This window comes from Mustela nivalis, assembly GCF_964662115.1.
Source record: "Mustela nivalis genome assembly, chromosome: 19".
In the NCBI taxonomy this organism is placed as follows: Eukaryota; Metazoa; Chordata; class Mammalia; order Carnivora; family Mustelidae; genus Mustela; species Mustela nivalis.
The window spans coordinates 27705497-27719512 of NC_139038.1; the positions used below are offsets into that span (position 1 = coordinate 27705497).

Here is a 14016-nt window from a genome sequence, read left to right on the forward strand (position 1 = left end):
TTAAATTGAAATAGCCACATGGAGCTTGGGCTTGCCCAGTCATAACAGAGCCGCTCCAGGGTATCCCCAACGGAGAAACTACTGGTTGTGGAGTAAGTACATGCTCATTTTTACTAGGTAATTCCAGATTGTTCTACAAAGTGCTAGAGCCAATATCCCTTCATCTTAATGAGCCTTTGCCAACTTCCTAGGTCTTTGCTATCCAGAGAAAGCATCCAGATGGAAGTTTCTGAGAATAAACAGGGCTGTGGTAGTCAGGATTCTCCCATGGAACAGAAGCAATAGGAGATTTGATTGACTGATTGAGCGATTGATTATTTCATTATAAGGAAGGGGCTCACTTGATCATCAAGGCTGAGAAGTCCCAAGATCTATCGTCAGTCACCTGGAGAAGCAGGAGCACCGATGGTATAGCTCCCGGCCAAAAGCTGGCAGGCCCAAGCCCCGAGAAGAGTTGATTTTTCAGTTCAAGTCCACAGGGAGGAAAAGATCAATATCGCAGCAGAAAGCAGGCAAATTTCCCGCTTTCTCAGCCTTTTTGTTCTTTTCAGGCCTTCAGTGGGTTGCACGAGGCCACCAGCTCCGGGAAAGGAAATCTGCTTTACTCCGTCCACTGATCCAAATGTCTCGTCTCACCCAGAACTCCCCGCATGGACTCCCCAGAATAACGTAAAACCAAATGCCTGGCGACCCCACAGCCCCAGTCAAGCTGACACATAAACTTCACCATCACAAGAGCCTACTGTTGTGATCTCCGCGAGCTCCCAGCTCACCAGCACACAGGACGCTCAGACCCTCGGAGGTAAGAGAACCAAGTCCTGGATGGTAAGACTGTCTTGAGTTCCCAGGGAGAAGAGTTTCCTTTCCTGAAGTGTGTTCTGACTGCAAAAGGCAACTTGGAACAGCAGACACTTGTCGAGTGGGGGACATAATCTTTCTCCATTTGATCAGCCCAGTTTCCCACGCCCATCCCTACCTCCTGGCATGCTTAGAACTTCAGGAGGATCTTTCCACTCAGAGGTCCAGCCTGCAATGTTCTCCATCCTCTCTCCTTCTCCCTCCAGTTCCCTACCCCTCCCTCTTTCCTTCCCCCCCACCCCGAACTCCTCAAATCTGTGCACATTTTGTCCAAAAAAAAAAAAAAAAGCTTTTCAGATCTTCTGCATTGAGAGCATCTCTTCCCACCTGATACCTACAGTGGCTCTGTCAACAGTGACCTGTTCTTAGAGGATGCTATTTAAAACCCGGCGTGCAACGGGTGTGAGGCAGAATTCCCAAACGTGGCTAAGATGTGTCAAGTTACATAAACGCACAGGCTTCGTTTTGCCCTTGGCTTGAAGCTCTTCCTAACGGACTTGAGAATCGCCAGCTCGTTGAAGACCAAAAAAAAAAAAAAAAAAAAAAAACCAATGCAGGTGTATAAAACATTTTTAAAAATAACACGGGTGATAATAAAGTCAAGGCCCCGGGGTGGAGCTGGTCTTACTGGTAGAGAGCCGCTCTCCAGCTTCCCGGGGAGAGGAGCTTGTTCTGGGTGTTCTCTGGGGATGACTCAGCACCCTGATCTCCTGTGATCTTTCAAAGCATGGCGTTAACAGTGAAAGGGAGGATTTGCTTATTTCCTTAGGAGGAAAAGCCACCTACTTTCAGACGCATCCTCTCTTTTCATCTCCGGCTGTCTTGCTGCCAGAAAAGCGTAGATGCCCCACTGTACAGAAGGAGAAACTGAAGCTGAAACACAGCTAAAAATCTGCTCCAGGGCCACACGGTTGGTTACAAGTCGAAACTGGGGTTCAGGGGCGCCTGGGTGGCTCAGTGGGTTAAAGCCTCTGCCTTCGGCTCAGGTCATGATCCCAGGATCCTGGGATCGAGCCCCACATCAGGCTCTCTACTAAGCAGGGAACCTGCTTCCTCCTCTTTCTCTCTCTGCCTGCCTCTCTGCCTACTTGTGATCTTTCTCTGTCAAATAAATAAATAAAATCTTTAAAGGAGAAAAAAGAAAGAAACTGGGGTTCAAAGTCAGTTGAGAGACCCCCATAGCATGGTGGTTGGGATGGACGCTGGACCTAGAATACTTGGGAGAAACCAGTATCTGCTACTTAATGAATGCTGGGCAACCCCAGGCAAGTTACGCGACCTCTCTGTGCATTAGTTTCCACGTCCTCTATAAGATGAGAAGTAGCGGGGTGGGACGTGGCTGCTGCCTACCTCTATAGTTGTGGTGAGGATTAAATGAGTCAATGCACATGAAATATTTAGAATGCTGTTCAGCCTAGCAAGTACTCGGAACGCTGCTGTTCACAACCCATGCACCTTCTATCCTACCCACTGGACTCCCTGCCATCGGGATCCTAGGACTTGACCTCTCCACCATGCTGATACTACTTAATGAAACCAAGTGACTGGGGTTCAGGCCGTGACTCTGGAAACAGCAGAAAGTGAGTGCTATGCCCCTGAAATCCATCCTGCACAAGCCCGCCTTCCCTCCCCACTGCGCGGCTGACACTCCCTGATTAAAACCCGCCACTGCCCAGGGCAAGCCGAGAGACAGAGCACGCTATCCCTTTTAAGAAAATCCGGCAAGCGGGTGTAAAAGGAAGATAACCACCCCCGGCCCCTGCTCAGAGGCGTAAGATTCTTAATTATCTGAAGCCCAGAGAAACGGCAGGGCTGGGATTGTTCGGAGACGGCAGGAGAGCCCAGGCAGGCGAGCACGGGCTGCTGAGTTAGGAAAAGCTAATGGTGTGATTCAGTGCCTGGAATTAAAGGTGAGAACAGGAGTCTGAGCTTGGCGACAGTCCAGGTGGGACAGGCGAGAGGGAGTGGTAGGGACCCAGGGCAGCGGCAGAGGGACAGAGGGGCGGGAGGTGGGTTACGGAGGATCACGGAGAGAACAAAGCGGACTCCAGGCTTTACCTCCCGGACATTTGGTACCTATTACAGGGGTGTGTTTGTGATAAGGAGGGGTTTACTGACTCATTCACATGAAGCTCATAAAATCACCAAACTTCATGTGGGAGAGCTCCAGCTGCCATGTAGCAATCTGTAAACCAGAGGAGACGCTGAGGAAGGTGGAGAAGATAAGTTGCCCCCCAAGGTCCACTCATAGCCCTTCCCCAAGCCTGACCTTGTGGCTCTTAGTCAAGGCGAATAGGGGGTTGCCCTAGGGAGCCTGGATGACTCAGTGGGTTAAGCCGCTGCCTTCGGCTCAGGTCATGATCCCAGCATCCTGGGATCAAGTCCTGCATCGGGCTCCTTGCTGGGCAGGGAGCCTGCTTCTCTCTCCACCTCTGCCTGCCTCTCTACCTGCTTGTGTGCTCTCTCTCTCTCTTTCTGACAAATAAATAAAATAAATAAAATCTTTAAAAAAAAAAATAGGGGGTTGCCCTGATTCATCCTTTCATTAGTAGGTACTTTTCATAGATGGTATGATCACGTGTGCTCAGGGCTGGCCCGCTGGAAGGGCTCACTGAATGTTGACTGCTGTGCCCCCTGAGAGGGTAGGTTGGGAGGTTGACTTGCAAACCTGGCCATCTATCTAAGTTAGAGCTCATCATTTCGGGTTCCAAATAAATTGCTTCTCTCCAGAGAAAGAGTGTGGAAAAGTTCTGATGGAGTCCGGTTCACTGAGCCTCCCTCAGTAAAATCCTTTCCATTTCCACCACACTTAATTCAAGATGGCGGAACAAGACAAAACCCAACGTGGGATTGCACAATTGTGGGATTGTGGGCGTCCAACGAGGAGTTTGTCCTCACATTCTAGAAGTGCTGGGCAAAGGAGAGAGGGAATAAAGAGTAAACAGCAGTTCTTCTATGCTCTGTCATGTGCCCAAGGTCATCCACTGAGGACACAGGAGAGCCAGGACAACCCCTGACTCTACTTCTCCTGAATCCATGCTAGTTCCCCGAGGACTAGGTGAATCTCACTCTTCTACTTCCTCACCATCCTGGCAAGAAGAGAGGTTGAACCAGCAAGACAAGAGCATGGAAGTCCATGAAAGAAAAATGTTAAACTTTGGGGGTGTTGGGGCAGCAGCCATTGGGCCCATTCATAAAACAATCAATACAGCGGGAGACAGTAAAAGTGAGAAGACACTGGCAACCGTGAAATGTGGTCTGACTCCCATGGTCTCCATAGGAGCCGATGGGTATTAACTTGATTACTTTGGAGCAGGTATGACAAAACCAATCTCATCCTGGTTATTACAGCTACAATCCTTGGGACAGTTTCAGTCAACGGCTGTCACCTTCCTGTCACTCAGAGCTTCCCCGCCTGAGCCTGAAAATGCTTAGTATGGTCTGAAATTCTGTTTCCCTCTTACACTGGGCCAGGGGCCCTCGTGTGTGTGTGTGTGTGTGTGTGTGTGTGTGTAGGGAAGTTGTTGGGAAAGGATGGAATGTGCATATTCTGCAAATATTAATTGCCCTAATAAATGCTAAGCCCTATTCAAGAGGCTGGGAAGATAGAACAGTGAGGAAGATGAAAAGGTTCCTACCCTTGTGGTGTATACTCCATAAAGGATTTCCATCTTTCCTCCCCACCCCCGTTCCTCCCTTCTCTCATTCACTCACTGAATCAATACTCTGGGATCACTGACTCCTAGCTCAGCTTCTGATTAGCTAATGCAACCGTGGGCAAATTTTTTAACCTCCGATTTTCTCTTTTCTAATAGGGACGGGAGAATAGGAGCCCTATAGCTGTGTGAAGGCCTGGCTCCGAGAAAGAGACAGGAAACTGAATTCAAGAATGGCCCCCACCTGGCCTGCTAGCCCTGCTCAGGTCTGAGTGGGCAGTGATCTCCATCCTGTGGTCCCTGGGTCCATCGCACACCTCGGAGATTGATAAGGTGGGTACACTTCCAGGCTGGGCCTGGTGGGGGAGCTGTTCAGTAGATCCCACTATTGTCTACAGGCTCCTAACAAGTCTCCCCATTCCCTGGGGGCCCGAGAGCGGGTCCCTCCCCTGGAGAATGGCACTGAGCCCCCTCTTAGGTCCTGACTACACTGACATCCTTCTGTATCCTTTGAATAACTTGGTTTATTCCAGTATCTACTGAGGCATGGGTGGTACAGTGGTGAGCCTAGCTGCTTTCAATTTATCCTAGGTGGGCACGATGGGGAAATTCAGTGAGTCAAGAATGTCAGGCCATGCTTGGCCCAGGGCTAGACCTTACACGCTAGTCGTTCTTGTCATTGCGTGCTCACGTGCCAGGCTTGGGCCAGATGCTGGGGATAGTGAGCATGCGCACAATCACACGGGATGCAAAGGTCAGTAAATGCAAAGTGACGGCCATTATTCCTGCACTCCAAGAGCAACCTTTGCTCCCTCTTGAGCACCCGGGGGCCTGAAAGGAACTCAGAGGTTCTCCGTCTTTTCTTTTCTTTTCTTTTTTAAGACAGAGAGCTCACCTGAGAGCAGAAATTGGTAGAGGGAGAGACAGAATCTTTTTTTTTTTTTTTTTAAGATTTTATTTATTTGAGGTGTGGGGGGGGGCAGAATCACACTCCCTGCTGAGCAGGGCAGCCAATATTGAGCTCAATTCCAGGACTCTGAGGCCATGACCTGAGCCAAAGGTGGATGCTTAACTGACTGGGCCACCCAGGTGCCCCAATTAAAGGTTATATGTTAAGTAATAGAAGAACAGTCATAAAACTATCCGTCAGAATTAATAAAGACCATTACTATTAGCATAGGTCATTTTTATGAATGGGGATTAAAGGTAGAAAGGAGGAAGACAGACTTAATTTGCATGTACCGGCACACCTCGAGATCCCGCATTTTTTACAAATGGAAGGTTCCGGGCTTCGGTGGAAGAAGTCGGTGCAGATGTGGCTGTACTAGCAAGAAAACTGGAATGAGAAGTGGAGCCGTAAGACAGGACTGAACTGCTACCATGTCTTGATAAAACTTTCAACAGATAAGGAGCTGCTTCTCGCGGACGAGCAAAAAGACGGGATCAGGACTGACTCCGGTTTGGAGCAGTTCTGCTGTGGGTGAAATGCCGTCAAGGAGCATCACAGGCAGCAGAGAAATTGTTCTTGAAAAGAAGAATCCATCCATGCAGCAGACTTCACTGTCTGCCAAAAAACTCACCTGACTCACTTTATAGCGAGTTCTGCTTGACTGCAGGGACCCGGAACCGAACCCACAATACCTCTAAGGCACACCTGTATTATTTAGAGACTGTGATTATCCCCAACTCTCTTGCTGCCACTGAACTATCAACCATTCCATACTTCTTGGGTTTTCCCTTTGCCCGGAGTCCATCGAGAAGGAGAGTCTGCACGGAGATGTCAACATTGCCTCATCCTATGCGTGGGTCCTGGCTGTTTCTCTCTACTCGTTTCCATGGGGTGACTCGACCCATTACTAGCCTCTCTGAGGGCTGTCCCCGAGAATCTGTGTCTAGTTCCGTGGTGTCCCGCGCAAAGACCCAGAACTTTCCGCCACTCCTCTGTACTTGGGTGATCCACAGGCACCTGAAACTCCTGCCCGGTCCTGGCTATCTTGGGGGTTGGAATCACTGACTTAGTCAAACACCTGGTCTTAGTCAATGCTTCTCCCACACAACCAATCCTTCCTCCAGTTCTTTTGAAAAACGAAAACCCGAAAAACCCCAAAAACCAAAAAACAGAAAACCCACGAGGAGGAAGGGATTGTTTCTCCACATTCATGTATGTATTAGTTTCGCTTATCCCCAGATCAAAGGGAAGGTGTTTTTTATTCGTATTTTTATTGCATAACGGGCCTCAGTGAAATCAGTGAAAGAAAGAATGGAATATGTACCTTCCAGCGCCCACCCAGAAGGTGTGATGCTGCTGCTTTTTCCAGTGCCGGTGACCCCAGGAGAGGTATTATCATTTTCCCCCATTTCACAAGTCAGGGAAATGAAGCTCAGAGAGAACCTGCCCCAAACTCTCCCAACTTTCTTGGATCTCTTAACTCTCTGAACCCAGAGGCTGTGCTCTTAACGACACTGACACACGTACCACCACTGGGTCCCCGTGTCTGCCTATCTCTCTTCCCTTTTCTCTTCTCAGAAACAAACATAGAAGCAGCTTGGGCTCTTGGAGTCTTTGAGTCAGACCGGCTTGAATTCAATCCCAACTTCAAGGTCTTGTTTAAAAATGAAGGCTCTTTGGGGCACGTGGGTGGGTCTGGTCAGTTGAGCCTCCAGCTCTTGGTTTCAGCTCAGCTCATGATCTTGGGGTTGTGCGATGGAGCCCTGCACTGGGCTTGCGCTCAGCACCAAGACTGCTTAAGACTCTCCCCCTTTCTCCCTCTGCCCCTCCCCGCTCATGTTCAACACCCCCCCCCCAAGTAAATCATCAATCAATCAGTCATAAAATGAAAGACTCTGATACCCATTCCTCTAGGCAGTTATATATACATAAAGCCTTTATCCCAGCGCCTGGCCCCGGTAGCTTCTCTGGGGGTCCTCCCCTCCCCGCCACTTCCTTTTCTCGGCCACCTCCCCGAGGCACTCACATAAACCTGAGCTCAGACTCCCGGCGGACCAAGACTTCCCGGAGGCGCTGAATTTTCGCCATCTCCAGCTCTATCTCCTCGGGCATCATGGTTGTCTCTGCCATGGAGATGATGTCCAGCTGATCTGCGCAGGAGACACGAAACGTGGGTGTCAAGAACCCAAGGCCACCCGGTTTCTGAGGACCATCCTTGTCCTCGGTCCAGGGAGCAGCCTAGCCCCAGCTCCCTGGGCGCACCCCGAGGGCATCCAGATGGCCCTCTGAGCCACAATTTAGGAGTCAAACCTTTGGAAACCAGAAAACACACTTTCCATGGGAATCCTGTTAGGATGGCACGAGGAGGCTCAGATGGGCTCACCAAACCTGCTCGCGGGTATCTATGTGGCTTTACGGTCCCTGCCTGGTCCCAGCTCCTGAGCCTCTTTGTCCCTTGTCCCAGCTTCAAGGCCAAGGGCAACTTCAGGCAGAAAATCATTTTATTATCATTCTTTTACAGCAATACTAGTATCTTACAGGAATACTAAGTAAGGTAAGGAATAGTAATAGGAAGAATACGAGTTTGTTGTAGAAAATTCAGGTCATACAGTTAGGCAAAATAAAAGAATGAAGGAAAAAGTCATCCATACCCCCACTAAGAGAACCCCAGAGAGAATCACAATCTACATGTTGATGGAAATTCTTTCTGCCTCATATTTATTTGATGTACATTCTTCCCATATATATGTACATATATATATGATAATTTATTTTATTTTTAAAAAGATTTTATTTATTTGACAGACAGAGATCACAAGTAGGCAGAGAGACAGACAGGGGGTGGGGGAAGCAGGCTCTCCGCTGAGAGAGATACGGGGCTCGATCCCAGGATCCTGAGATCACGACCTGAGCCAAAGGCAGAGGCTTTAACCCACTGAGCCACCCAGGCGCCCCTATGTATGATCATTTATATGATTAGAATAACTGTATATTAGAATAACTATATATCATATAACTATATATGATAATTTATATGGTTAGAATAACTAGATGATTATATATTATATATGCGGTATGCATATTTAGGGTAATACATCTGGGTTTTTTACACGCTTTCCTGTGGGACAAAACGGAATTTCATTGCAGATGAATTTTGCATTTCATTACATTTGCATTTCATTACAAATGAAGTTTCCAAATGGAATAGTACTCAGCCACGAGGAAGGAGGATATCCTTTGGGACAACATGGATGGATCTTGAACACCTTATGCTAAGTGAGGAAAGGGAGACAGAGACAAGTACTGTATGGCTCTGCTTCCCTGTGGAAGCTAAAAAGTCAGACTTGTAGAAAACAGTACCACGGTGGTTACCGGGGGATGGGAGGGCGGATACAATTGATGTAGTTTAAGATTTCTTAAGGGTACAAACTTGCAATACGGAGTAAATACACATCCTTTTTTAAAAAGATTTTATTTTTTTTATTTGAGAGAGAGACAGAGATAGTGTTATGAGAGAGCATGAGTGGAGAGGAGCGGGAGAGAAGCAGCTGAGGTCATGATCTCATGGTCTCCCTTCCCGCTGAGCAGGGAGACTGATGCGGAGCTCGATCCCAGGACCCTGGGATTCCTGGCCTGAGCTGAAGGCAGACGCTCAACCGACTGAGCCACCCAGATGCCCCAACAGCCATAACTTTAAAAAAAAAAAAAAAAGAAAACTGGAAAAATGTATGCTACAATGTTAGAGTAGTTAAAAATGTCCACAGACACCCACACCCTTGTATATCTATATTTCCACCATTACCCAGGTCCAGTTCCATAGAAAGCTAGGGGCTCACACTTTATTACCTGTTCTTTTCACATAACCTATCGGGAGCATTTCCCCACATCCTTGGATGGTCCCTCCCCGCAGCAGTGGGAAAGGTGGCGTGGTCTTCTATTTGTGGCTGTATCGTGAATCACTCCACCAGCCCCCGGACATTTAGGTTGTTTTCCATTTCCCCCACCATAATCAGCCCTGTGACGAGCATCCTCAACGCTCAGTCCTTGCGTGCATCTCGGGGGTGACTTTAGGCCACGTTGCCGGTGTGAATGGCTGGTTTTAAAGGCTGCAGTATCCCAAGATCTTTCACAGAGAAAAACAGATAGAGAGGGGGACATAACATTGCTCTAACGGAGGCCGACTGCACATGACCCACATCTTTCTCTCTCCTTCTACGCCCAGCACCTTCTGCTGCCTGGCGTCTGTCTTTTTTCTTACCTCCAAGTCGATGGTTTGGAAAGCTGCCCTCTCTCTACCGTCTCCCTCCTACAACCTGAAGCCCTGACCCCAGATCTGGACCCCTGACCTAGGGCCTGGGGATTTGTGATTTGCAGATTTCCCTTAAGTTGAGTATTTCCGGCTTGCATCTCGAACCGTTGCCCGCTGCCAGAAGCCCACAGGGCTGCTTTCTCATCTGTGGGAAACTCCTGACCCTCGGTTCTCCACTGGATACCAGGTTTGGGGTAAATTGCCTTCCCTCATGTGCCCCCTAACACGTCTGTTCCATAAGCCTCCCCTCCAGCCCTCAGAACTCTCCGTCTTGCTGAGGAAGCAGGAGGAAGGCCATGACCTACCAGTGATTCTGACCTTGAAACGAATGACCTCCCCAATGCTCTCGGAGGTATTTTGTAATTTGTAAGAGAGAAACCAAGGGGCAAGACCAAGAAATGAGTCAGGGCAAAGAAACTGTGGTATGGCCACCCTGGGCCCACTGGAGATCCTGTCTCCACTCGGCTCGGCCCCTCAGAGGAACATCTGCTTCTCTTCATACTTTCTGAGAACTCCCGGGTTTTCCAGCATGGACAAGGCGCGGTGTTGAGCCAGGAGGAGGGCCGAGTGTCTAGATGGGTGGTGGGGAGGTGGGCAGATGGAGGACATGCGAAATCGGGGTTATTCTCTAGACCCTTCCCACAGCCCTCCAAGCATGGCATGTCCTGAAGACGAGCCTGCGGTCAGGCTGGGCTGGGGGTGGAAACGGGGGTGGAAGTGGAGACAGGGAGAATGAAAGGGGTAAGAGTCAGAAAGAAGAGGGGAGAAGGAAGGGGATCAGAGGAGCTGTCTCAGATGTCCAAGGAGGAATTTTAGGAGTTGTCCATGTGACATGCTGAGTCAGGACCTCAAGGCTCCCGGAATCAGATCTGGGGACTTATTGTGGCCACCCCTCCCCGAGACCGGATGGCTTCTGGGGTTGGGGCAACTGAGGGCCAACCTGAGGAAAGAGGGAAGAGGGAAGACACAGAATAAAAGCAGTAAGGCTAATTGAGCATTACTGTGTGCCCAGCTCCAGTCAGGCTGGAGGCCCATGTTGAAGGAGCATGGACTCTGGGCACAGGGCAATAGAGGGTTGTAGGGACCAGGGGTGGGGTGGGGGGGCGCATTCAGGTGGCTCGGTTTTGAGTCCCAGCTCTGCCCCTCACTCCCTGTGTGGCCCTAGAGAGTTAGTTGACATCTCGTGACTCAGTTTCCCCCTGTGTCATGTGAGGACACCAGAGGGCAGTTGCGAGGATGAAATTAACGGAGGCCGGTCAGCCTCCATGTGTGGTTACCATGCCCTTGGCCATCACCACCAGCCCGCTCGGCCCTGCCCTCTCTTTTAGTCCTCACCATCCACCAGCAGGATCAAGATGTTCTCTGTGGAACAAAGAGGGAAACAGAGGCTCAGAGCTGGCAAGGGAAGGAGCTGAGCCCTCAACTACCTCCAAACACAGGTACTTCACCCCATCACCGCTGCCCTTTGTGCAAGCAGATGTTTTAAGACCACCTCCTGCTGTCCATCCTCATCTTAGAGTCAAGGTCAGTGTCTTAGTTTCCCAGGGCTGCTGGAACAGATCAACAAAATTTGGTTGGCTCAAAGCAACGGGAATTTATTTTTTCTGAGTCCTGGAGGCCAGTAGTCCCAAATCAAGGTGTCAGCAGGGCTGTGTTCTCTCCAAAGGCTCTGCCGCTTCCAGACCCTGGTAGCTCCTGGCCATCCGTGGCCTGTGGCAGGATTGCTGTAACCTCTGCCTTCCATGTTCACGGGCCATCTTCCCTGTGGCTCTGCATGTCCCTTCTGGGTCTTTTTCTGTAAAGACCCTATTTTCAAATAAGGTCACATTCTGAGGTTCTGGGCGGATGTGAATTGGGGGAGGGCACTATTTAACCCAGCACAGGGATGAACGGCCATGGGCTTGCAAGTTCCCTGAAGGTCACGTCCCCTCTTGGGGAGCCTTGATCACTGCTCCTGGAGCCAGCCCTCGCTGGAAGCAGCCGGGGTGCCAGGAAGCAGCCAGGAGGAGGGGCAGAGGTAGAGATCCGTGGTCTGAGGCCAGTGATAGCTGCGTGACCTTGAATGAGTTCTTTACCTCTTAGCATCTCTTCCTGCCTTTTCCAGTAGCTACCATGTTCTATGCTGTGCTGAGGCTTTATATGATCTCACTCCATCCCTATTTTATACCTGATGAATCAGAGGCTTCGAGAAGGAAGGGACTTGGCCAACATCACACAATCAGAACATTGCAGAGACAGAATGCAAACCCAGGGCTCAATCTCTCTCTCTCTCTCTCAAGCACATCATATAGCTTCTGGACCAGGGCTAAAGACATTTGTGGTTGAGAAAGTGTGTCATTAACCACCCCACAGAGATAAGTATCCAGATGCGCAGTCTGATTTCCATGGACAGAGGTTGAAAATGGCCACGTACCCCGGGGCAAAATGTGGGACAAAGACTTACTCACACCCCATGGATTGGCATTTTACCTCCCTCCTCGAGGGAGGATGGAGGAAATGGCTCAGCCAGTCTCCAGGTGCTGAGAGGAACATTCAGCCTTGACCTGGGGCCGAGAATAGGGCTGATACCTCTGTTGAAAAGTCTCACTCCTGAGTGCTTTCCTTCTCCTGGAGAAAGGAGCAGGCACTGTGCTGGGCTCACAATAAGCCTCATGGCAGTTAATCTTCACAGCATCCTGGGTGAGGGATTAGTAACTATGGTCATGGGCCAAAACTGGCCCCCTCCCTGATATTGCAAATAAAGTTTTATTGAAGCATTGGCCATGCTCATTCATTTACATATTATTTATGGCCGCTTCCACTTTACAAGTACAGAATGCTAGAGTTTTAACAGCGACAGAGGCCACATGGTCCATAAAACCTCAAATATTTGCTGTCTGGCCCTTTATAGAAAAACACCTGCCCTAGAGGGTAGATACTATAATTTCCTGCTTAAAGATTAAAAAAAAAAAAAAGATTTACCCAGTAACAAAAAGAGCTAACATTGATTGAATATTTATTGGATTTTAGGATCAAATCACCTTATTTGATTCTCAAAATAGCCCTACTTAATAGCACCCCCATTTCACAGACAAGCAAGTTGAAGCTCAAGAAAAGGAATAAAGGGTGCCTGGGTGGCTCAGTGGGTTAAGCCTCTGCCTTCGGCTCAGGTCATGATCTCATGGTCCTGGGATCAAGCCCCACATCGGGTTCTCTGCTCAGCAGGGAGCCTGCTTCTCTCTGATGCTTCTCTGCCTACTTGTGATCTCTCTTTCTGTCAAATAAATAAATAAAATATTTTAGAAAAAAAAAAAGAAAAGGAATAAGAAGAGCTGAAATTTCCAGTCAGATGTGTCCTACTCCAGAGCCCTTGTCGTAATAATCACATTCATTTAAGAACTACCTCCCCACTTAAGAACTATCATCATCATCTTGACAAGAGAGAAAATTGAGCAGATGGGGAGTCGCTGTTCTCAAGTGTTAGCAGGCGTGGTGATTATCTGAGTAGCTTGTTAAAAAGGCGGATTCTCTGCTTCTACCCCCAGAGGTTCCCCCCAGGGATTAGGCTAAAACAGGGCTGGGGAGTCGTGTCCAGGGAACTTCCATAGAAAGCCTCCAGGCCAGACCCTGAGAAACGCTGGTATAGGTTTTAAATAAATGCGCGTCACACACAGTCGGTTGCTTTTCAGTCTGAACTTGCAAACAGAGCTGGCGTGATGGGAACCTTCCCGGCAACATTTCCCAGCTAGAGGGCAGGCATCCAACAGCTGCCGATGAGCGTGTCCATGAGGACAAATCCTGGAAGAAGATGGACAAGCGGGGCGCCTGGGTGGCTCAGTGGGTTAGGCATCTGGCTTCAGCTCAGGTCATGAGCCCAGGGTCCTGGGATCGAGTCCTGCATTGAGTCCCACTCCCTGCTCAGCAGGAAGTCTGCTTCTCCCTCTGCCTATCCACCACCCACCCCCCAACTCATGCTCTCATCTCTGTCTCTCTCTCTCTCTCTCAGACAGATAAATAAAATCTTAAAGGAAAAAAAATGACAGAGACGCTAGAGAAGACGTGCCCATGAGTCTCCAGGACTGCTGTATAGAGAGAGCGCCAAGCACTAAACCAAGGAGGTCCCCAGGGCTCCAACTGGGACTGCCGTCACTGAGCTCCCGGGAGCTGAGTCACTTCTGGGGGATGAGGCAGCTAAATCCATCTTTTTATCCCCAAATGCCACATCAGGGAAACGCATGGCTCACAAGCCCTGCAGCGCCAGCTAA

At 49.4% G+C, this 14016-nt stretch overlaps 1 protein-coding gene across 1 annotated transcript in view; it reads right to left on the minus strand.

The window, feature by feature from the left end:
- BMERB1 (bMERB domain containing 1) overlaps positions 1 to 14016 on the minus strand; it is a 106325-nt gene that overhangs the window by 32483 nt on the left and 59826 nt on the right. The window contains exon 2 of the mRNA XM_082715024.1: positions 7490 to 7613. Within this exon, the coding sequence (XP_082571150.1) occupies positions 7490 to 7613 (124 nt within the window). The remainder of the gene's footprint in view (positions 1 to 7489; positions 7614 to 14016) is intronic.